Source organism: Notechis scutatus, chromosome Z (genome assembly GCF_049901735.1).
Source record: "Notechis scutatus isolate UNSWTSFEM ecotype Mainland chromosome Z, rNotScu1.2, whole genome shotgun sequence".
NCBI lineage: Eukaryota > Metazoa > Chordata > Lepidosauria > Squamata > Elapidae > Notechis > Notechis scutatus.
In genome coordinates this window covers 67397418-67421989 of record NC_142025.1, presented here as the reverse complement: position 1 = coordinate 67421989, position 24572 = coordinate 67397418, and the positions used below count along the sequence as shown (strand labels likewise).

Below are 24572 nucleotides of genomic sequence, written 5' to 3'. Positions count from 1 at the left end.
TAATACAGATGTAGTGGTGAATACTTCTGATCCATAACCAGTTTCTCTTGTTTATATGGTGAACCTCAGTATAATGAGTGTTGATATAGTAAGGGAGGAAAAAATGACTTCCTAAGGGGCTCTGCAAAATTTTTGTCATGGTCTGACCCTTGTTTGTAGGCAATATTTTGATGATCTGAGATTCTGTGAAAGATAAAGAGACAATCTTGGAGGGACTTTTTATTCAATTATTTGGGAACCAATCCAAAGGTTATCAATACATGAGTTACTGAAGAGTTTTCATTCAGAAGTTAAACTTTTCATTGAATAATAAAAAGTCATATTTATTAAATATAAATTTAATAAATAAATAACAATGTAAGAAAAGAATGTAATCATTTTCAGTCACTAAATTCAGTGTCAGTAATGTATAAAATACATACAATCTTGCATATTTTGTCTTGTACTTTCTGTAAATGCATGAGTATAAGCTCCAGCTTGCACAATATTAATGCAATATCCTTTTTAAAGATGTGTAATGTCATTGTTGAAAATTATATCTGTGCTTTTTAAGTTAACACATTATTTCCTACAGAGAAATGCCTACAGAGAAGTGTCTTTTGCAAAGATATTTCTGTGTTGAGTATTATAATTTGCTATAACATGGTGAAGTAGTATAAGATACTATCCAGATGATGGCACTATTGTCATATCTATCACAAGAAAAGCACAACTTTAATAGAGAAAATAAAAAACATTTCTCAGGATATCATTATTACAATAAAAAGATTACCTTTGGGGGTATTGTTTCTTTGCTTCTTGGATTATCTTTGGGCCAAGTAAATCCCTCCATTTTTGGATTGCATTCTCTCGTACCAAAGCAAGAGCAAGAGTTGGCCCACTATTCAAAACAAATATAGCAGAATTTATGTATGTATGTGTGTGCGTGTGTGTATTTTTCTGAATGAATATAAATTCAGTAAAAAACATTCTGGAATGTAACCAATAAATATTCTGGAAAAAAAGCTAGGATTTCTTCATAAAATTAAAAGTGTTTACAATTATAAGTGAAACCATACAAATCCATTTAAGGAAAAATCCCCAGAGTGGTAAATATTGACTCTAAGGGTTGATGAGATTTTCCTTTATTAGAGTTGTTGTTAAAGCGATACTATTAAAATTGCTTTCACCTAAAACATCTTTTGGGAGTCAATGAACAATCTCAAATTTCATGAAGAGTCAATGAGCTGTAGAGTTGGATACCCCTGGTTTAAGATATCAGCATTAGTGTAAGTCCTCATCAGAACTGATCATATTTAGACAGACTGCTTCTCAACAAATTACAAATCCATACCATTTCTATTATTTTAAACTTCCTTAATGACTTAACTAAAGTTCTCCAGGAGCAGCCTATAATGATAGTTATAAGTACTACTACTGCTAACAAAAAGACATTTTTCACATAATTTTTGTCTTAAGAATATTTTTCCTTTTTTAAAAAAATTTATTGGTTTTTTAAAAACAAACATAAACAAACAAAACATAAAAACATCAAGCTATCTTCCATAGGTGTACATACAGTGTGCTGGTTGGTTTACAAATTGTTTTGTGCTTCCATTTTGTAGTCTTCAATTACAATTACATTGCATATAATCTCATATTGTCAGTCAAAAATTAAATACCTTAGTATCCTTATTAATCAATCATTTGACTATACTTTTATTCATTCATGTTTTACAAGATAACCATAATTTACTTAGTTCATATTATCATCCCAAATCTATCCTAAAATCATTTTGTAGATATAATAAGAAAGAAGTACATCTTTATATATTTATTATTTTCTAAAAGTCTATATATTTCATTACTGTATTTTATTGTCTAACCATTGATAGAAAATATCCCAAATTTTATAAAATTGTTTATCCTCTTGTTCTCTAATTTCAAATGTCAATCTACTCATTTCAGCACATTCCAATATTTTCTTAATGATTTCCTCCTGTGATGGTATTTTCTCACTTTTCCAGTTTTTAGCAAATACAATCCTAGCTGCTGTTAATACATTTACAATCAGGTATTTCAAATCTTAAAAAAAAAAGAATATTTTTTCTTTACATTCAAAAATTTTATCTAAATTAATTCAGAAATTCATCCTTGGTCAGGAGAAGTACAATGATTCTGAAAAAGCCTGAACACAAAGAGTTTTATAATAATGTCCGTGGTGCAAGTTCTACCACTGAAAATTGCTAAATTAAATTGATATAGACATTGTGGCTGCACAATGAAATCAAACATTGGGCAATAACAGGTATACCCACAGGGACTGAGACAAAAGCAGTCAAGGTGATGGCCTCAATCCAACAATTGAATTTCTGCCCTCCTTGCATGATCCTGGTTAGTAACAAGATTTACCAAGGAGCCCACAGTGCTAGAAGTTGAACTCTGAGAAATTCTTGCAGAGTTTTGGTGCTCATCATGGTTTCATAGCTTCTGCATATAACATATATGATACCTATGATTTCCCATTCTACAATAACATAAGATATTTACTCATGGAATGCTGTAATGTAGAAAATGTATTTAACTTGGGTACCTGGTCATTTGATCCAAAAGATATGGAAAATAATCTTGATTTTCACTTTCTCGATAGAATTCACGAGCTTGTTCTTCTGATAAAGTGATTTCCTTTTGCATGGCTATTTCAAAGCCATTTTCCACAATTCTATTCAGAATAGATTCTGCATAACAAAAATTATATTGACCACATTACTTTTCTTTATGTATAAATGGGGGTAATCTAAATCGGGGGTCTCCAACCTTTTGGACCTCAGGGACCACCAAACTCATAATTTTAAATCCCGCAGTCCACTAATATGAATTTTGACTGACGGTGGCTTGCTGACGGTGGGGGGGGTGGGAGAGAGAGAGAGAGAGAGAGAGAGAGATCCGATCTAACCTTGGAGGGCTGGCGGTGATGTTCTCTCTCTCCCTGTTCCTCCCCCCCCTCTCTCCCTCCCTCCCTCCCTCCCCCCCCCTCTCTCTCTCTCACACACAAACACATATACACACCCTGGGAAAATAAAAAAAAAGTCTGCAGAAAAATTCCCCACCCTGTTTTCCTATCGATCGATCATTCTTTATTTGGGATCACAGGATACTGTCTCCAGCTTTGTTCTCAGGGGAGAGAGAGAGAGAAAGAGACTTTTGGCTTCATGCAAGGAAAGCAACAAAAGCAGCAGAAGTCTTTCTTTCTCTCCCCCAAACTCCAGCAGAAATGTGACTTTGCCGTCACAGCTTCTTGGAGCAGGATGCCTTCCAGGTCCCAAAGATTTGTTTCTGGTGGAGTTTGTGGGAGAAAAAGAAATACTTGCTGCTTTCCTTGTGTGCAGCCAAAAGCAGAAGAAAGAAGAAGCATAAAGAAGCAGCCCGGTGGCCAGGCAAGGTGCATGGGGCAAGTGGGGCAAGTTCCCCGCCCCCACCCTTTCCCCTCCCCTGACTACATCGTGTTGTTCACAATGCAAGCAACACAAGCCTTGTGTTCCTGTGGGCCAGGTAGGTGGCACAGCCTTGTGTTCTTGTGTTCCCGCGCAGCCTGATTAATTGCTTTGGGGGTGACATTTCTCTGCAGACCACCCAAAAATTTCCCCAGACCACCAGTGATCTACGTCCCACCAGTTGATGACCACTGATCTAAATGACTGGTGCATCTCTAATATGAGGATGAAACAGCTTCACTATCCTATCAATTTTGGCCTCAAATCCAGTAGTGGGCTGCAAATTTTTAAACAACTGGTTCTCTGCCCTAATGACTGGTGGGTGGACATGGCTGGGTGGGCGTGGCTGGGTGGGCATGGGTGAGTGGGTGTGACTAGGTGGGTGTGGCTGAGTGATCATGTGACTGGGTGGGCTTGACGTCACTTTGCCTAAAAAAAGATATACCAAAAGGTAGTTTATTATTTCATGCATTTAATACTTAAATAAGAACAATAAAAGATGTACACAAATACTTAAGAACAATAAAAGTGTTATTCAGCTTTAAGGTATTTCCAAACTGCTGTGTAATTGGCATCTTCACTTTCATTTTTCTTCAGTCTTAACCCTCGAACATTATCAGCTGTATGATGTGCTTGCAATCATTTTTTTTACTGTAGAAATATGGTCCCATTCTTTTATAGGTAGGCCAATTACACTAATGGTCCTTAGGTTTGTTATGTTGGAAACAGTTAGATGGCTTCTCTGAACATATGATATTCATTTTAGAAAAACCCCTTTCTGCTTCTGCTGAACTTACAGCAATTGTCTGACAATATTTTTTAGCTTTTTGAATACTGCAGGAATTGTATATTTCTGGGAATCTTTTAAAACATTTTTCACAAAACCTCAATCATTAATATTAATTTCATAAATAAAGATGTCACTAAATGCAAGCAATTGTTCTTCAGCTGCTTTCCATGGAACCATCACCTCTTCAATATTCCAGTAATCTAGCTCCAAAAAAGTGAGGAATTGTAAATAAGTCCTGTCTGGCAATTGATTACCTGTTTTTAAATGTTCACAGTCCATTAGTCTTCTATTTAAATTTGTTATGATGCTTTCTAAAAGTCCCAAAGGAGATTAACGAATCGATGATTTTTAAAATATTTTTTATATTTTTGAAGGTTTCTGAGGTAATTAATCCATCCACTTTTTTGTATGCACCCTTTTTTAAGCTTTTTAAATGCTTTAATTGACCTTATCATAAGTTTTTCAGTCTTTATGATGTCTACATTACTTGCTTGCAGTGCATTTGAAAGAAGAGAAATTTCATTTAGAATGTCAATCATTAGTGCCAAATCAATCATAAAATATATATTTTCAAGAAGAGCAGCCATACTTTTCATTTGAATGAAAATACTGATGTAGCACTGGATAAGTGTGCCAAACAGCCAGGGTTGACCTTCAACTACAGGCAGCCCATCTTAGTCCGAAAACTCTACCAATCTTTATAATTTCAATCCCAAATTGTTTGGATATTTTGAAAAGTTCAGCTTGGTTTTTATTGGATTGATGAAAAATAGTATACAATAAATATCAATAAAAATGTTAACATGATTTACTTGCTTTGTTTCCTTTATCGAATCATCTAAAACAAGTTGGAGGTGATGGTTTAAGCAGTGCCATATTATGATGTTTGGAAACTCTTTTGCTATTCTAGTGCTCACTCCAGATTTTCTCCCAAGCATAATGCTAGCACCATCGAAGCAAAATCCTATTAATTCCCCCTCCCCACAAGTACTTTTTAGTAAACCCAATATTATTTAAACTTTCAATAACTGAAGAACATATTGTATCTGCATCTTGTTTTTTCTAATTCAACTAGCTCAACAAAAATTGTTGGTGAAGTAACTGAATCCTCAACTTTCAAGTAAAGTATAAGAACTGGTTTGCTAGATCACGTTAAAGCTTCATCAATAATCACATATTTTCAGATTATTTTCAATAATTTTAGTAAATAATTTTAATTTTGAAAGAAATCATCCATAGCAAAATGACTGATTCATGTGCAGTTAGATATTTGCTGCTTGAGAATATTCATGTATAGATGATTATTTGAAATACACAATATATTTCTGTGATAGCTTTCTGATATATGGGCAGCCTCTTATTAACTCCCAATATTCAGAATAATATCCATACTAGCGGGGGGATTCATAAAGGTTTCAAGGTTGGAAAAGGCTGTTCCATAATATTTACTTGTTGAGCTCTCCAATAGTAGTTTTCCTTTAAGCTTTTAATTAATTTGGGTTATGGCTCATACATTTTCATTTATACTCATGCAAGAAAGAAAAAGAAAAAGAATAAATCTGTATGTTTCAAACTACACCACATTTTAAGTGTGCATTTCTTTAGATCTTTTTGTTTAAAAATGCTCAGTTGTTTTTATTTTATCTTTTATATGTAAAAAGATGAGTTAAAACTGTAACATATACATTTAAAAATAGTGTAAATCTAACAAAGAAACATGCTAGGACTTTGAATCAGAATAGGTTTCTCAAGCTAGAAAAGGTAATTTTTCAGAACATGCAATCATTTGTCTAAAGTACTGTCAGCTCTTAGCCAATAAAACACCACCACTTCCACCTTTCTTCCACTTTCTTTTTATCAGACCCTAGTAAGAATAGCAAAGTGCCATATATTTCAGTTGAAGTGCCTGTAATAATTTCCACCAACCTCTTCTTTCTTTTAAAAGGGAAGGTCTGATCAATGCCAGTGTTCGTTCAACAAATTTTTCATTCCTTTGCTTGGAAAAATCAGAGAAAAAGAAGGCAAGTTGCCTGCTTGTTTCTTCAACACGATCCTGAATATCACAGTGATGTAACAGGTCTTGATTTTGCAACATCTCTTTCAAACTAACAAAAAGGAAAATAATGTAAAATGTATTTAATATTAACATAGGACTTACTTTATCATCAACAGCTTCAAAATTAAATACTCTGATCCTGAAGCCAAATAACAAATATTATATGTCAACATATCAAAGGAAAAAAAGAGATGCAAAAGTGGTGTCAGTATTATACTGAACAAGGTAAATGCTTCCTCAAGTCCTTTGGCAACAACACAAAAATGATTTGCCATTGCTTTTTTCTGATGTGCTTCTTCAACTTCCCAATTTAGTCTTTTGGCCTGGGATTTCCAAATAGTCTCCCATTCAGATACATAACAATATAATAACTGATTTATGCTTGTGAGATTAGCCAAGGTTGCTATTGGCTGTAACAAAATATGAGAATAGCAAGCATTTAAAAAAAATTCCCCCTGAAAATTCTGTCAACATTCTGATGAATTGACTGTTTTAGATGTGGTCCAAATGAATTAGTGAACTGCCATTCTGATTTTTGAATTACAAAATGTATTCAAATAATACACATTACAGTACTGATAAATTTTGGTTAACATCCTCTTTCCTCCTCCCTCCTCCTCTTTCAGATTATCAGAACACATTGGGGCATATATTCATCACAACACAAAAATCAAATCTTTTTGTGAATTCATGGTCTTTTTTCCCCTTCTATTTTAATGAGTTCTTGCAAATTTAGGAGGACACCATTAGTTTCTGAAAGATGTTAAAGCCGAAGCAACCTATATGGGAGCAAGCTGATTGTGATTTCTATTATTTCATTGAATACCAGGTTTGATTTTAGTTTGATTTGATTGACTTTCCTTGTTCACCACTACATATGAATCCTTTTCAAAGTTATACATTTTGGTGGAAATGACATTTATTCCAAATGGAAGGAGGGGACCATCCTTTAGTCGGGGATATGACAGTTGACCTTGTCTGTTGTGTCTAAATAATAAATTCTGCAAAAACCAATTAAAGCCTCAATGCATTAAATCCTTTCAGCCCCACAATGATCCTGTGATATATTATAAATCTAATCTTTAAAGTCTGTCTAAATTATAGCCATTAAACAAGTAATTGGATGAAACCAAGCAATTTTAGATTAGATTGGAGAACAAGACATTTAAGGCTATAAATCCCATTTATTTCAGCAAAAATTGTCTTCAGTGAACAAATGGTTGGATCTAATAACTTAACAGGATTTATATTAGACTAATGTAATGCATTTGGTTCAAATGAATCTATTTTAAGTCAGAATTCAGTCTGATACTAATTGTGAATTATGAACTTACAAAATAAATATTTATCTCATATATGCATACATATAAACATACATGACATACCCAATTACAGGTGTCACAGAGTGTTTCCTCCATGCCTCAGATAAAAATTCTCCCTTTTCTTTCATTTCTCCCTCCTCCTCCTCCTCTTCTTCCTTTGTCTCTTCCTCCTCTTCTTCCTCTTCCTCTTCCACTGCTTCCAATTCATGTAAAAAAGGTATACTTTGGCCATGCTTTCTTTCAGATATTATCAGAATATAGGAGGGTGCAGACAGCATATATAAAACAAAGTCTTCAAAATCAGGCTGGAGGAAAAATGTTTTGTGTTAAATACTAAGAAAGATGCTGACCTCATTGCATTCATCCTGTTATTAATGAGATATAAAATATCACTATGTATATTACCAATTGTCTAACAACTTCTTAATTAAAACTATAACAAAATATGAGATTTTAGTTAGTGAGAAAATGTCATGAGTGGGAATTTGTGCTCTGTATGTCTTTCTTTTTAAGATATCTTAAAAATTTATTCCTAGCAGATGATGCTTTTGAAATTTTACTTCCTTGGTCTTCCAACATAATGATGCCAGCTTAGTTCCTAAACCTTATTCTAGACTGTTTATTTCTCACATTTCTATACCTCCCATCTCACTAAGACCAGAACAGTTTACAATATAAGCATTAAAATGGTATAAAGCTTTAAAAAACACAAAGATAAAACAGAATTAAGAACAAAGTTAAAATTATAATATTACAAATTTTTTAAAAGCATGGGAAGTAGCTCTCACATCAGCATCTGTCCCCAGAGTTACATATCACTCTTCAATCTCTACGATAATTGGCAGAGCCAGGTCTTAATACTCTTTTGGAACCCCCTCTGGGGGTAAGATATCCCAGAGGGCAGGGGAACGGCAGAGAAGACTCTCTTCCTGGATTCCAATCAGGGCTTCTCGATCCAGAAAAGAACATAACTAGCGTACAACATACAGTTGAGTGAAGACCTTTCTAGCCATTACTGCTACCTGCTCTTCAAGCAGGAGTTGTGAAACTAGAGGACACTCATATTATATACCAGGTACATCTAGAACAGTGCAATTTCATCCAGGGCCAAAGAAGGTAAATTCTCATACACAGAGGAGTCTTCTACATACAGTCATTCCATTCAGTTGTAGCCTATTGTTCCCCTCCCAGATCATACATACCCCAATATGTATGTTAGAAAGATGTTACAGATGTAAACATCATATAGATGTTAGAAAGGTGCTAGACCTTTCACTTCCTATCACCAATTGGGACCAGTCCCAGAGTAAGAAAGTGAACCAGCATAAGACTGTGTCTCCCACTCCAACGTTAATTCTAAAGAAAACCATGATCAATGATATCAAAAGCTGCCAAGAAGTCAAAAAGAGCCGATTGAACACACTACCTCCATTTTATTCCTGCCTGCTCCTGGTCATCAACAAGTGTGATCAGTGCTATTTCCATCCTGTATCTGTGCCTGAAACCTGAGTGGAAGGGGTTAACATAATTTGTTTCATTCAGGATCCTCTGAAGCTGCAGCATTACTTTCTCAACCATTTTTCTAAAAGTGGGAGGTGGAAGTTGGATAAAAGTTAGCAGGAATAATAGAGTTCAGAGATGGCTCCTTGAAAAGGGGATATAATGTACTTATCATCCCAAGTATCCTGATGACTTCCTTACATCCAGCAGGATCAAACTATTCCCAGTTAATGGATAAGATTGTTCCCCAAGAATCCCTAGTAAACCCATGCCTTACTTGGTCTCCAACTGAGAATGGATCTCAGCAATTTTGTCAGCCAGATGCATTGAAAATTCCTCAATACAGCTCCAACGTTGAACCTTAGAGTCCCCTTTACCCAAAAAGGATCAGAAAACCAGGCTGATCAGGCAACACTTTGTGGACTCAGTAAGGATATTTGAAGTTTTTATTAGTATTTGTTCTTAATTTTAATGTACAATTAATGTAAACATTAACTGTAATGTTCAGTAAAATTACTATGATGGATAAGCTATCTCATTAGATAGAACAGGGATACTTCTATCCATTGTTTGTTACATTAGTTTTACATGCTTAAAAAAAAAAATAAAGACCTAGTTTCTTATCTTCCAGATCCAGGAAAATAAAAATCCAGATCTTACTCATTTATATTATTGCCTCATTTCCAGCCATTCTTAAACTTTTTCCAAATGTTAAGTGCAGCCCTTCCCATCAAAGCTTGCGTAGTACTGTCATGTCCTGCTCTTTAGGCAGACCAGATGAAAGTGCTTTGTAAAATGAAGGCTTCCCTAACTAGCTTTGCCTCAAACAGAATACAATTGCCATGTCTAAGCAGCATACCTACCTAATAGCTCCTCTGAATAGGAATGATTGATATTGATATTCAAAACCAGAATTGTTTATTTATTACATAAATTCTCCATCATTTATTAAGAAGATCACTATTTCCCTCTTACTTTTCTCCCAATAACTTTGTTAGGTTGAATGGCAAGAGTCCATTTTCATTCTAATCTTCCCTTTCTTCAGAGTCTTCTTTGATTATGATTGCTAAAAACACTAGGCTCAACAATTGCTTAGATCTTATCTTCTGCAATAGCTTAAACTCAGTTTATGGCCTACAAATTAAAGAACCCTTTTCCAACAGTGATCACAGCATGATTGATCTTTATCTCAATTTGTGTCCTTGCAAAGAGGGTCAAAATGATGGGACCCCAAATTATAACTTTAAAAAAGCCAACTATGATCTCATAGCTGCTGACCTCGCATCTCTTGATTGGCACCTTCTGTTCACATGTTGTATAACTGCAGAAGCCCATTATAACACTTTTTGCTCGAAGTCAAAAGAGTCAATAATCTATATGTACCACAAAAAAAAACTCCTAAAGCAAAAAACAAAACAAATTACCCATAACAATAAGAAAGTTACAATCCAAGAAAAAATCTCTTTGGTGAGAAAACAAAACTGGCTATGTAGCTAACTTTTAAAAATGGTACAAAATCTCATGCTGCCATATAAAGGCTGAATGTACCAATCACCATTACAAACAGGAGGAAGAGCTCTTGAACTCCTCCTGAGCCTTCAATAATTTTGTAAATGCCAAACTTAAAGACTCAAAAACTATCCCACACCTAAAAGGGCCTAACAGGGAAGACTGTAACAATGAAGCTGTTAAGGCTAACTTCTTTAATACATTCTTCAGTTCAATCTTTGTCGATAGCAATGGCTGTTGCCCCCCATTCCCTAGACATACCACAACAAATTGTTATTTGATTTACTACATATTGACTTTACAATAGATAACATTGAAACAGCACTATGTAACCTAAAGCCATCTCTATCTATTGGCCCTGATGGATTATGAGCCTACTTTTTGAAAAAGCTTGCCACTGCCCTAGCTGAACCTCTATGCACAATCTCTTCTTTCAGAACCAGCTCCTTGCCTGACTTATGGTCATTAGCCACAGTCATACCTATTTTTAAAAATGGAGACTGTTGTCTAGTAGAAAATTACAGATCAATCTCACTGTGTTGCGTCACCTGTAAGGTCATGGAATCAATTATAAACCAATCCATCACCCTCCACTTAGAAATAACAATCTGCTTTCTAACAAGCAGTTTGGTTTCAGCAAAAAATTGTCCTGTAATCTGCAACTCCTACACTGCAGAAACATTTGGACCAGACATCTTGACCAGGGCAAAGTAATAGATGCAATTTATATTTCTTCAAAGCCTTTGATTCAGTGGTGTACGACAAACTACTGTTGAAACTAAACTCTTACTGCATCTCCAGATCCCTGCACAAATGGATAGTTGCGTTCATGTCAAACAGGCAATAAACAGTCAAAATAGGGAGGGCCCTATCAAATCCGGCACCAGCTAACAGCGGTGTCCCCCAAGACAGCATTTTAGGACCCACACTTTCTGCTTTACATAAACGACTGATGCAATCATATTAAAAGCAGCTGTGTCCTCTTTATTTAACACCACTGCCCTACAAAGCAACCTTGACTGTGTGTCAGAATGGTCACATAATTGGCAACTCCAAATTTGAACTAATAAATGCTCTGTCTACACATTGGCAATAAAAATCAGAACACCAAATACAAGTTGGACAGAAACAATCTTGTAGATGACTCTCACTCTGTCAACAACCTAGAGTACTCATCTCAAATGATCTAAGCCCCAGAGTTCACTGTAAGAGCATTGCCAAAAAGGCATTAAGAGTTGTTAACCTTATTTTGTGAAGTTTCTTCTCTGGTAACATTGAATTGCTAACTAAGGCATACAAAACCTTTGCCAGACCAGTTCTTGAATACAGCTCGTCTGCCTGGAACCCACACTGTATATTGGACATTAACATGATTGAGTGGGTTCAGAGGTATTTCTCAAGAAGAGTACTCCTCTACTCAATAGAATTCCCTATGCCTCCAGTCTCGAAATTTTGGGCTTGGACAATCTGGAACTGTGCCACCTGCGGTCCGATCTAAGCATAGTACACAAAATCATCTGCTACAACATCTTGCCTGTCAACGACTTCTTCAGCTTCAACCACAATAATACACGGGCAAACAATCAATACAAACTCAAGGTAAACCACTTCAAACTCGACTGCAGAAAATATGATTTCAACAACAGAGTTTTCAACACCTGGAATGCTCTACCCGACTCCGTTGTTACAGCCTCAAACCCTCACAGCTTCAATCTCAAACTGTCTACTGTGGACCTCACCCCATTCCTTAGAGGTCCATAAAGGGGGCATGCATAAGTGCACCAGCGTGCCTACCGTTCCTGTCTTATTGTGCCCATTTATCTGTATTTACTTCCTTTGTTCATGTTCATACTTATACTTGTTATAATGTTTGACAAGCAAATAAAATAAAAATAAGTCATGCAGGAGAGCATATTATAACAATGCCACATTGCACACATGCTCTTACTTTCAGCTCTAGTTTAATCATTAAAGCCAAATAATCATGAGCTTAGAGAACCAAGGGAAGGGAAGCACCAAAGACTTTCACCCCACCACTATCATGCCCTTAATTCTTTTACTGCCACACTTGTCTTTAGTCATTAATTTTGTCCTTGTCTGCTGGGTTCAACTTTAATCTATATTATTAAAAAACACATTTTCTTTGGCATGGTTTGTAACTAAATTTTAAAGGTTTGGTTTGAAGGTGGTGTCAAATATAACATTTATTTCTGTCTCAAGCATGGGGTTTTCACTTTTGTTGAGGCTGCATCATTATTGGACTAGGCTTAAGACATCAGTTCACTTTAATCTATACCTACTTAATTTGTTTTTTAGTGTAGGACAGACTCAGAATAAACTTATGATTAGTGGGGTACAAACTTTCCATTGCAATGAATGGATTCAAGATAGCCAGTGTTTGAGGTAGGCCAAGGCAGGATTCCAGGAATGCTGTTTATTGCAGTAGGACAGAATAACAGAACCTAAAAACCCTGTCTAAGTAATTTATGACCATAAGTAAAATCAGAAAGATTTTCTAGTTATTTTAAGCTTCTTTCTCAAAATTGGGTAATCTTTTCTCGAAGTTCCCTCTTAACAGCTTAACAGCTTCCATATTACAAAAGTCATCTTTATTCAAATGAGTGTTTAATGGGACTATTAAAGACAAACCTGAAAGCACTACATTAGTGGTGGTTAACCTTTTGGAGCTCCTGTGCCAAAAATTGTGCATGCACTTGCACACTCGCACTCACATGCCAGCACCCAGAAGACAATGTGTGCCCCCATGCCCCCTATGCATGTGCACACAACCCCCAACCCCTCACCCACCCACCCCGCCCCCTTACCTGCACTGCATCTCACAGCTGATTTTCGGCTGGTTTGAGGCCTTTTTTCGGCCTCCCAGAGGCTTCAGGAAGGCTTCTACAGTCTTTTGAGGCCAAAAACTAGGCCCATTTCATCACTTCTGGTATCTCCAGAAAAATAGGAAGTAACAAAACGGGCCTAGTTGAAAAGCCTGCAGAAGCCTGCAGAATCATTCCTGAAGCCTCCGGGAGGCTGAAAAAGGCCTCAAACCAGCCGAAAATCAGCTGTGAGGCACAGGCTTGCGCAGTGAGGTAAGTTTGCCTGCAGCTCACATGCTGGCACCAAAGGCTCTGCGTGCCACCTGTGGCACGCGTGCCTTAGGTTCACCATCACAGCACTACATGATTGTGAGTCAGACAATCCAATGTAAAGCTTTGACATTCTTTAGGTAGTTACAGTCTGTTTCATCTAATATTGTACCACCTTGTACGATAAAATCAGTTGACAGATTTGTTGTATTCTCAGAATAGATTAGCTCACATTGCAGTACCAGGAGTAACTATTACTGTTAACAATAATTCAGCTGAATTATTTTGTTTCTACCATGAAGACATGTCTGTTCATCCACACATTTATGGGAGAACTCCCTTCAAATTTTCTTGATACTAATGTAGGTTTTTGGCTTTTAAGAAGTTAATTTTATTTTTTCAGTTTGTCGGTTTGTGGAGTTTAAACATTGTGATTATTTTATTGTTTTAATTAAGGTTTTTCACTTTTTGTTAGAAAACAGTGGCATGGAAATATAGCAATATGGAACATTTCTAAACGGCCTGGAAAAAGTGATCCTAAATAAAAAAGAGTAGGACAAAAAATATTGTGCTAATTCATTTGATAAAATTATTCACTGGAATATTCACCATAAAATGCCCACTAATCAAAATATCAATTCAAGATTTCTTGGTTCTTCCATAAGTAGGAATGCAAAGCTATTAATATTATCTGGTTTCATATAACTTTGGATAATTAAGCTAACTACAATGAACCACTTCATTAGAATTAAGAGATAAGAATTAATTTAGACATCTTGGAGTCAACAGAACCCCAACAGAAATTAATATTTCCGATTAAATATAGCAAACAGATTATATCAAAAGCACTACAACTTTAGAGGAGAAGAAGCAGTGGTGGGATTCAGCCAGTTCTAGCTGGTTCGGGTGAACCAGTAGGCAAAATTCTGGCTGGTCCTGCCCCCGCCTGCCTGCTCCACCCCTTTCTGGAGTCCCCACTGCCCTCTTTTGGCTCCCAGGTAAGTGCAGGGAGACCCACTAGGCCCAAAATGGGATGTGGGGGGGGCACTGTACTGTTCTTTCTCCCAGGGGGCTGTAGGGAGGCCTACTAGGCTGCATGATTGGGAGCCGTGAAGATCCGCTGAGAGGTGGCAATGGACCATCAGCTCCATCAGCTGGAAGAGTAATCTGTCAGGTCAGTCAGACCTTACAATGTCTGGAGATTCTCCCCGCCCAGGAGTTGAAAGTCTGATTGAACTTTTTTAAAAAATAAATTTATTTATTCAACATTTAATATTTAAAAAACAATTTCCACTTTTTATAATGATTCTGTAACGGTGTTCACATTGGTTAATAAAGTCTATGGCTATATCAATCACTTCTTCATTCTATTCACTTATACTCTTAAGTGAATATTTCTTAATCTAATTTATATACATATATATACATTTATATACATATATACAACATTGATTATTACTTTCTCATTTTTGCTATCGATTGACACCTTTGCGTCTTTTTTGTAACCACTCATACCAAAGGTTCCATATTTTACTGAACTCTATTTCTTCTTTATTTTTTAATATCATTTTAGCCTGTCCATTTCAGCACATTCAAGGATCTTTCTTATTATTTCTGCCTCAGAGGGAATGGTAAATGGTTTCCAATTTTGAGCAAATTAGATCCTGGCAGCAGTTATTATATGAAATATGATGTATTGGAGGTTCCTGCTAACATTAGGTCCTATTATACCTAACAAAAACAGTTCTGGTTTTAATTCAATTCTTTGTCTCGTTATTTCTTCCAACCATGTTTTAATTTTAAGCGAATACTTCTGAGTTTGGGGACAAGTCCACCACATATGAAAATACATTCTTTGGCTGTGATTACATCTCCAACATTTTGTCAATATATTGGGAAACATCTTGGCTAACCTCACTGGGGGGAGGTGCCAGTGGTAGAACATTTTATAGAGGTTCTCCTTACATGCAACTCACATTACTTTATAATTTATCTGTCATAATTTTCCCATTGTTCCAAATCAATATCATATCCAAAATTTTTGGCCTAGATCATCATATTTTCTTTTATTCCATTTTATATTCTAGTAAATAATTATACACTTTGCTAATCATTTGTTTCCCAGTCCCTTGTACAATTTTGTCTAATTCTTGTTGAGTTCTATAAAAGCCAAATTGTTCCTGATCCTTATTATACTGTGTTTGAATTTGGAAATATGGCCACCATCCTATTTTTAATCCTTTAGTCTTTAATTGTTTTAGTTTCCCCTTTTTCATCTAACAACTCTTTATATGTTATAATCTTATTTAGATCTAATGCATTAGGGTATATCATTGCTTCCACTGTCGAAAACCATGTTGGTATTTTCATATAGTGGTTTCTTTATATTTTGTTGCAGACATACATTACAACATCCCTCACCCTATGTCTCTGGAAATACGTATGGTTTCTATTTTTCCCTTCCCAGGGGAATGCATGCCACCCCACCCCAAGATCATGGCCTTCTATTGCTAATATTCTTTTATTGTCAAGGTTAACCCAATCTTTAAGCCATGTTACAACTGCAGCCTGATAGTATAATTCAAAGTCTGGAAGCCCAAATCCTCCTTTACACCTACTATCTTGTAAAAGTTTAAATTTTATCTGGAGTTTTTTCCTTAACCATATAAATTTCGCTATTCTTATTCAAATCATCAGAAAAGTTTTTCCCCAATTTTATCGGCACCGTTTGGAACAAATATATGAGTTTGGGTAATATACTCATTTTTATGGTTGCTATTTGTCCCAACTGTGAAAGTTGTATTTTGGCCCAATTATCCAGATCGTTTTGTATTTGCAATATTATTTTATCATAATTATCTTCCTTAATCGAAGAGCACTTCACCGTGAGCCAAACTCCTAAATACTTCACTTATTTTGCTATCTGCATCTCTAATTTATATTCTAATTCTTCATTTTGGCTCTTAGTGAGATTTTTGGTTATTATTTTCATCTTTTCTTTATTGATTTTGAGCCCCGCTACTATTCCGAATTCTTCTATTACATGAATTAATATACTACCAGTTTCAATTGGATCTTCTATAATAAATGCCATGTCATCCACGAAGGCTTGCACTTTGTATTCTTCTTTTTTAGTAATCAATCCTTTTATCTCCTGTTTTATCTGTCTGATTTGCATCAATAGTACTTCTACTGATATACATCAATAGTACTTCTACTGATAGTATATATAATAATGGGGTTAGTGGGCATCCCTGTCTTACTCCTTTGCTTATATTCACATCATCTGTTGTTTCTCCCTTCAGTATCACTTTTGCAGTTTTGTATTGTATATTGTTTTAATGCACCCTATAATTTTTTTGCCAAATTGCATCCTACTAAGTTGTTTTATAAGGAATTGTCAATTTAAGTTATTGAACGCTTTCTGTGCATCCAAAAATATCAATGCCATTGGTTTCTCTGAATGGGTCTCATAATATTCTAGGGTATCCATAATTAGTCTTGTATTGTCTCTTATCTGCCTGTTTGGGAGAAATCCGTTTTGGTCAGGATGGGTAATTTTGCTCAATATTATTTTTAATCTCTCAGATATTATTGTAGCCATAATCTTATAATCTACGTTTAAAAGTGAAATCGGTCTGTAATTTTTAATCTGCTGGAGATCTGTTTGTTCCTTAGGTATAAATATTATAAGTATTATATAATAATATATTTATTATTTAATATATTTTATATTTAATTATATAATAAGTATATAATTATAAGTATTCCTTAGGTATAAATATTTATGTCCAGGAGTAGCCGCAGCATGAGGAGCTCTGGTGGGCATGGGCAGTGTCAGGTGACAAGCCCTCTAATCCCTGTGGGTCCAGCCGGCAAAATGGAAAGCCTAACACCTGAGACTTGCCAGCAAGCCAGAAAAGAGCTCCATTCCTCAGTAAACACTCAATTCAAAAGTACTCGGAGATTTCCAATTCCTCCCATCCTTGACCAGCACGCCAAAAAAGAGCTCATTCCTCAGTAAGCACTACATTCAAAAGCATTCTATTCAAAAGTGCTCAACGATTTGCTCTTCGACTCATCCTTACTAGAAGGTAAGGCGGTGGGGCTCGCCAGTACCAGGGGCTCTACGATCATCCTTGCAGGGTGGTGAGACAGTGAGATTCATCCCATCCTTGCAGGGCGGTGAGCACCGGGAGCTGTGAGTCGGTCTTCAGACGTTTGCAGCCAGGGTGTGAAGCAGACTGCTTCCCCCCCCCCCGCCATCCCTCCTTCCCTCTTCCCTCTTCACCAAATTGCTAATCTGGACTCCCTCTTTAAAAGGACAGTAACTTTGGACTTTCAATAAGTAGGGAAGGATTATAACTAAATCCCTGTGAAGATTGGAAGCAATTTTATTTCCTGTGATAGAAGCAGAAGTGTACTGAAGCCAGGAGCAAATGCTCAATACAAATCTGAGTCTACATAGTAAAAATATAAACTGTTCGAATTGCCAGTGCAAGACTATCTATGTGCCTCTTTCTCTTAAAAGCAACAAACTTTGAAAGTGTATTTAAATTAACTAGGAGGGGACCAGAAATCCCATTCATCAAAGGAAAACAAAACAAAAAGTTTCCTGTTGCCTCCCTGTGGATTGTTCTGTTTATCTCTGCTGAAGAAGGGGCCAGAGATCCCCCCCTTCAGCATCTTTGCATCTTTACTATCTCAAAAGCTCAATCTACAAAACAAGAAAGAGAGTGTAAACCCTTGCTCACTGATTGTTTTCAAGAGGAAAGAGGAAAACAGCTTGAGTAGGTTAAAACCTGTTTGACACAAAGAAACTGCTGCTTCTCCAGCCTAGGAAAAGAGGCCTCCTGCCAGTTTATTAGGGGTTATAAACCTATTCTCAGATATCAGCAACAGCTAAGCAAAGCAATAACCCTTTACTTACTGACTCTCAGTACTACTTCATTACTTTCATTATCTCAAAACTTATAACTTTCTACCTCAAGACCTATATCAAAGATTAGATAATGATATCTCTAAATCAATTTCTTTAAAACAATTAATTTTTATCAAATGATTGATTGATTTGTTTTTATTGATTAGTATGATTGAGTGTTTAGTGCATATAGTGTAATTACTGAATATCTGATTAGTAAAATCAGTGATTTAGTGAATTTAATTGACCAGTGTGTTTAGTAATTACTGTAATAAATTAGGCTGTTTGTTGCTTAGCAAAATTATTTGATTAGAGTGATTTGAATAATCAATGGATTGATTGATTGATTTTTAGTAATAAGTAACCTTACTTTTGATTTGTTCTCTAACATATCAATTAACATTTATTAATTACCAACATTCATTAAGTATCTATCTATCTATCACATTAACTAACTGTTGTAATTGTTTAGTGTACTATTGCCATTGACCATGCCAGCCAAAACCTCCAAAACAAAACAAAAGAAAAAATCTCTACCAATGACCTCCCAGACTTCTGCACATGTTTCAAGACCACATGATGGTCTTGAAACCATCAATGAAAGCAAAATTTACATCAAATGCCGCCTATGTGACAATCTAGCCTACCCTGCTTGCTTAAACGCAAACAAAAAATTGGTTAAAAATTCAGATACATTATTTTATCTATGTCCATAATGTTCTCCTAAGCTAAAAAAACTAAGTACCCTACCTGACAGAATTGAAAGCATAGAATCACTCATTCACTCAATAGAAGAATGCTTAGCAACACGTTTTGAAACAACTATACAAGCAAGCCTAATCTCTGTTGGAAAAAAAATATAGCACAGATAAGTGAGTACCTATCAGCTCAAAATCAAATCCCACAACAACTACAACCAGTACTTCAACTATAATCACAACTACAACCAAAAATAACCACCAAACCACAGCCACAAACAATTACTATCCCTTCAAATAATTCCACAAATAATATCCCCTTACTCATCAAAGACATCATAGAACGTGAACAGAAACGTCCAAATGCCATCTTATTTGGTCTCGAAGTCCCCAACAAATCAGACGACATCACCAAAGTTCACGATATCATAAGCAATCATACAAAGATATCATACAACAAACATCTCTCTTGAAGATATCATTGAAATAACCAGAGATGGCCCAGGGTGCAAATACAATGACGGCTCTGTGGCCCCAAGATTTTGTAGAGTTCTATGCAAAAATGAGACCAGCAAATGCATACAATAAATGCCATTGCAACAACCAATCCCAACCGCAAAAAACTTCGCTCAAAACCAGACTTATCCATACTGCAAAGAAACCACTCCCGTGAACTCTGTGCAGAACTCAAAAACCATCTAGACAATGGAGAAAAGGACCTATACATTGACTACAGAACTGATTGCATCAAAAAAAGTCACACAACCTACAACTCCGCATCCAAGCCCACCCCATCCAATCCAACATCACTCAAAACTAGGCACGCATGCTCCTAACTACCTCTATTCCAACCACAACTGGCCTTAAATGCAAGCTACTCAATGCAAGAAGCCTTGTAAATAAAATACCTGAATTTCTCCTCTTACTAAATATGGCTAAATTCGACATTATATTTGTCTGTGAAACATGGCTCAACTCATCTCTCCCTGACTCCATTACCACAGTAAGAGACTATCATGTTTACCGATCAGATCATGAAATTCGTAGAGGAGGTGGTGTTGCTATCTTCTATAAAAAGTCATTACATCTAAAAAACATCCAAGTTACCCAGGAGTTTGCTCTTCCTGAGACAAATTGTCTGTGAACTGTCTTTAAATATCACATTTCGGTTTTTACTATGTTACAAAGCCCCTGATTATGACATTGAACATGCAAACAAGCTAAATACACTACTAACATGGGTAGCATCCTGCCCACGCGCTTTTATCTTTCTTGGTGACTTCAATCTACCTCATATTAACTGGACCCTTAACGAATGTATAACTGAACCCACACATTCAACCTTCTACAATGCAGTAACAAATTTGGGACTAGAACAACTAGTAACCAACAATACTAGACTTAACAACTGCCTCGATCTCATCTTCTGCAATAGTTTGAATTCAATTCACAGAATACAAATTAAAGAATCCTTTTCCAACACCGACCACAACATGATTGACTTTTGTCTCAACATACGTCCACACAAAAATCATCATAACACGGAATCCCCAATTATAACTTGAAAAAAGGCAACTATGATCTTATCAACAACGATCTCTCATCCCTTGATTGGCAATTTCTATTCTCTGGATGCAATACTGTAGAAGACCATTACAACATATTTTTACTTGAAGTCAAAAGAGTCATCAAACTATATGTACAATTAACAACTCCCAAAACCAGAAAAAACAAATTACCCATAACAATAAGGAAGCTTCAATCCAAAAAGAAATCACTTTGGTGGAAAAACAAATCTTGTCACGTTGCGAACTTTAAAAGCTGATACAAAAATTTATGTCACCAGATAAAAACTGAATGTGCCAATTATCACATTCAACAAGAATAAAACCTTCTACGCACCAATTCCACCCGCGCTTTCTACAATTTTGTAAACAACAAATTAAAAGACTCAAGGTCCATCCCACCCCTGAAAGAACCTAACGGTAAAGACTGCAACGACGACACTATTAAAGCCAACCTCTTTAACATATTCTTTGGCTCAGTATTTGTAAACAGCAATGGATCATGCCCAGTATTTCCTAGTCGATCCCTAGACAACTACAATGATCTAATACAGGGGTCCCCAACCACCGGGCCGCGGACCGGTACCGGGCCGTGGAGCACTCTACCGGGCCGCAAAGAATTTTTTTAAAAAAATGGCGGCTTTCTTCACCTTCGGTGAATGCTGCTGGGATCGGGGATCAAGGACACAAATGAAAGAAGGGGAGGAGGAAGCAAGCAAGCCTGTCCTTCTCTCTGGGTCAGCTCTCTCAGTCGCTCTCTCGCTCCTCCACCAGCCCAGGAAGAAACTGCTTCAAAGAAGCGGCGGAGGCTTTTCCTGTCGCCAGCGCCTCCGAGCGCCCGTTTCTCCCCCACCCCACCCCGTCCGCCCGCCCACCCGGCAGCGTGGGGTTCAACCCAGTGCTCCGTTCTGCCTGCCTGCCTGCCTGCCTTCGTTAATGGTTGAATCGAACAGCTTTGGCTGAGTAAAAGAGGCGAATAGTTATTATTCTCAGCCGAAGCTGCTCCCAAACAACCAGAAACTAAGGCAGGCAGGCAGGCAGGCAGAACGGAACACTGTGGATTGAAGCGCGCGTGCGCGGGCGGGCGGGGTGGGGGTGGGGGTGAAACGGGCGCTTCGGAATAGCTGCGGCGACAGGAAAAGCCCCCGCTTCTTTGAAGCAGTTTCTTCCTGGGCTGGTGGAGCAGCGAGAGAGCGAAGCCTCCTTCTCTTCTCTCCCCCGCTCCCCGGTCCTTGCAAAAATTTTCTGCTTGAAACCGGTCCCTGGTACAAAAAAGGTTGGGGACCACTGATCTAATACATATCGATTTTACAGAAGACAATGTTGAAAAAGCACTAGGCAATCTAAAACCATCTCTATCTATTGGACCGGATGGAATATGTGCCTACTTCTTAAAAAAGCTATCCACTGCCATAGCCTAACCTCTAAGCATAATCTTTGAAAAATCTTTCAGGACCAGCTCCTTGCCAAAACTATGGTCACAAGCCACGGTCATCCTCATCTTCAAAAAGGGAGACCCCAGCCTAGTTGAAAATTACAGACTTTATGCTGCATCACCTGTAAAGTCATAGAATCAATTATTAACCAATCCATCATCCTCCACTTAGAAACAAACAACCTACTCTCTAATAAACAATTTGGTTTTAGGAAAAAACTATCATGTAATCTGCAACTCTAAACTGCAAAAACATATGGATTACACAACTAGATCAGGGCAAAGCAATAGACGCAATCTACATAGACTTCTGTAAAGCCTTTGATTCAGTGGTACATGACAAACTACTCCTAAAACTAAAATCTTATGGTATCTCTGGACACCTGCATAACTGGATAGAAACATTCCTGTCAAACAGACAACAAATGGTCAAAATTGGGAGCGTCCTATCAAATTCTGTACCTGTCAAAGTGGTGTCCCCCAAGGCAGTGTTCTAGGACCAACTCTTTTCATACTTTACATAAATGACCTCTGTGATCATATCAAGAGCAACTGCGTTCTCTTCGCTGATGATGTAAAGCTATTCAACACCACAGACAATACTGCTACCCTTCAAAAAGACCTTGACTATGTATCAGAATGGTCAAACAAATGGCAACTTCAAATCTCAACAAATAAATGCTCTGTCCTACATATTGGCAAAAAGAATAAAAATAAAAACAGAAAATAAAATGCAGGCTGAATAGTCAAGACCTTGTTGATGATCCAAACTCTGTCAAGGATCTTGGAGTACTCATCTCTAATGATCTAAGTACTAGAGCCCACTGTAACTACATAGCCAAAAAGGTGTTAAGAGTTGTTAACCTAATCTTACATAGCTTTTTCTCTGGTAAGATTACACTAATAACTAGAGCATACAAAACATTTACTAGACCAATACTCAAATACAGCTCATCAGTCTGGAACCGACATTACGTATCTGATATTAACACAGTTGAGAAAGTCCAGAAATATTTAACAAGAAGAGTTCTCCACTACTCTACTCATTTCAGAATATCTTATGCCACCAGACTCGAAATTCTAGACCTAGAAAACCTAGAACTACGCCGCCTTCGGTCCGATCTAAGTATAATATATAAAATGATACATTGCAATGTCCTACCTGTATAGTATATAAAATCATACGTTGCAATGTCCTACCTGTCAATGAATACTTCAGCTTCAACCATAACAACACAAGAGCAAACAATAGATACAAACTCAAGGTTAATCGCACCAAACTTGATTGCAGGAAATACGACTTCAGCAACAGAGTGGTCAATGTCTGGAATACTCTAGCTGACTCTGTGGTTTTTTCTCCAAACCCCAAAAACTTTAACCTTAGACTGTCTACTATTGACCTCACCCCTTTCCTAAGAAGTCTGTAGGGGGCGTGCATAAATGCACCAATGTGCCTATTGTCCCTGTCCTGTTGATTCTTTTTATTTTTTTTATATGTATCCACTTCATGTATTCATAACTGTGTTTTTACTTATACCTATTATCTTGTAAGCAATTGACAAAATAAATAAATAAATAAAATCAGAATAAATAAATAAATAAATAAGTGCCTCTGTCCATGTCTTTGGTATTTTTGCCTGTCCAAACGTCTCATTATACAAATCTAACATTATTTATTCTAATGGCTTCTGAATTTCTTTTTAAAACTCTACTGGAATTCCATCCGGCCCCAGGGTTGTATTGGTTTTTTGTTTTCCAATTGCATCTTTCAGTTCTTTCACAGTAATTTTATTATTCAACATTTCCCTCAAAATGTCTGATATTATGGGTAAATCCCTATTTTTTAAGTATTGTGTAATATCCTCTTCTGGGACTTCTTTCTGCGTGTATAGACTGGAAAAGAACTTCTGGCTAATGGTTTTCTTTTTGTCTGTCTGGCAGCATGGACTCCCAACCTCATCTTGCAGCACATGTATTATTACTTTTTCCCTCTTCCTTTTTCAATTTATGTGCCAGCCACCTCCCTGGTTTGTTTGCATTCTCAAAATTATTTTGTTTCACCAATTTGAGTTTCCAGGCCAGTTCCTCTTGCAACCTTATGTTCATTTCACATTTCACTATATCTCTTTCTCTTCTAGTTTCCTCATCCTGGTCTTTCTGCATTTTAGTTTCTAATTCTTTCAATTTCTCCTGCCATACAGTCTGCTGTTT

The 24572-nt window shown here is 36.6% G+C and overlaps 1 protein-coding gene across 2 annotated transcripts in view; it reads right to left on the bottom strand.

Annotated features, from left to right (window-relative positions):
• Positions 1–24572, bottom strand: part of NME8 (NME/NM23 family member 8) — a 116713-nt gene that overhangs the window by 31646 nt on the left and 60495 nt on the right. The window contains exons 9-12 of one of the 2 annotated variants that reach the window (XM_087948086.1): positions 7705–7946; positions 6190–6368; positions 2573–2717; positions 773–880 (exon numbers count right to left, since the gene is read on the bottom strand). In XM_087948086.1, coding sequence (XP_087804212.1) covers positions 773–880; positions 2573–2717; positions 6190–6368; positions 7705–7946 — 674 coding nt within the window. Of the gene's footprint in view, positions 1–772; positions 881–2572; positions 2718–6189; positions 6370–7704; positions 7947–24572 lie in introns of both variants that reach the window. The other variant, XM_087948087.1, reaches the window with a different exon arrangement.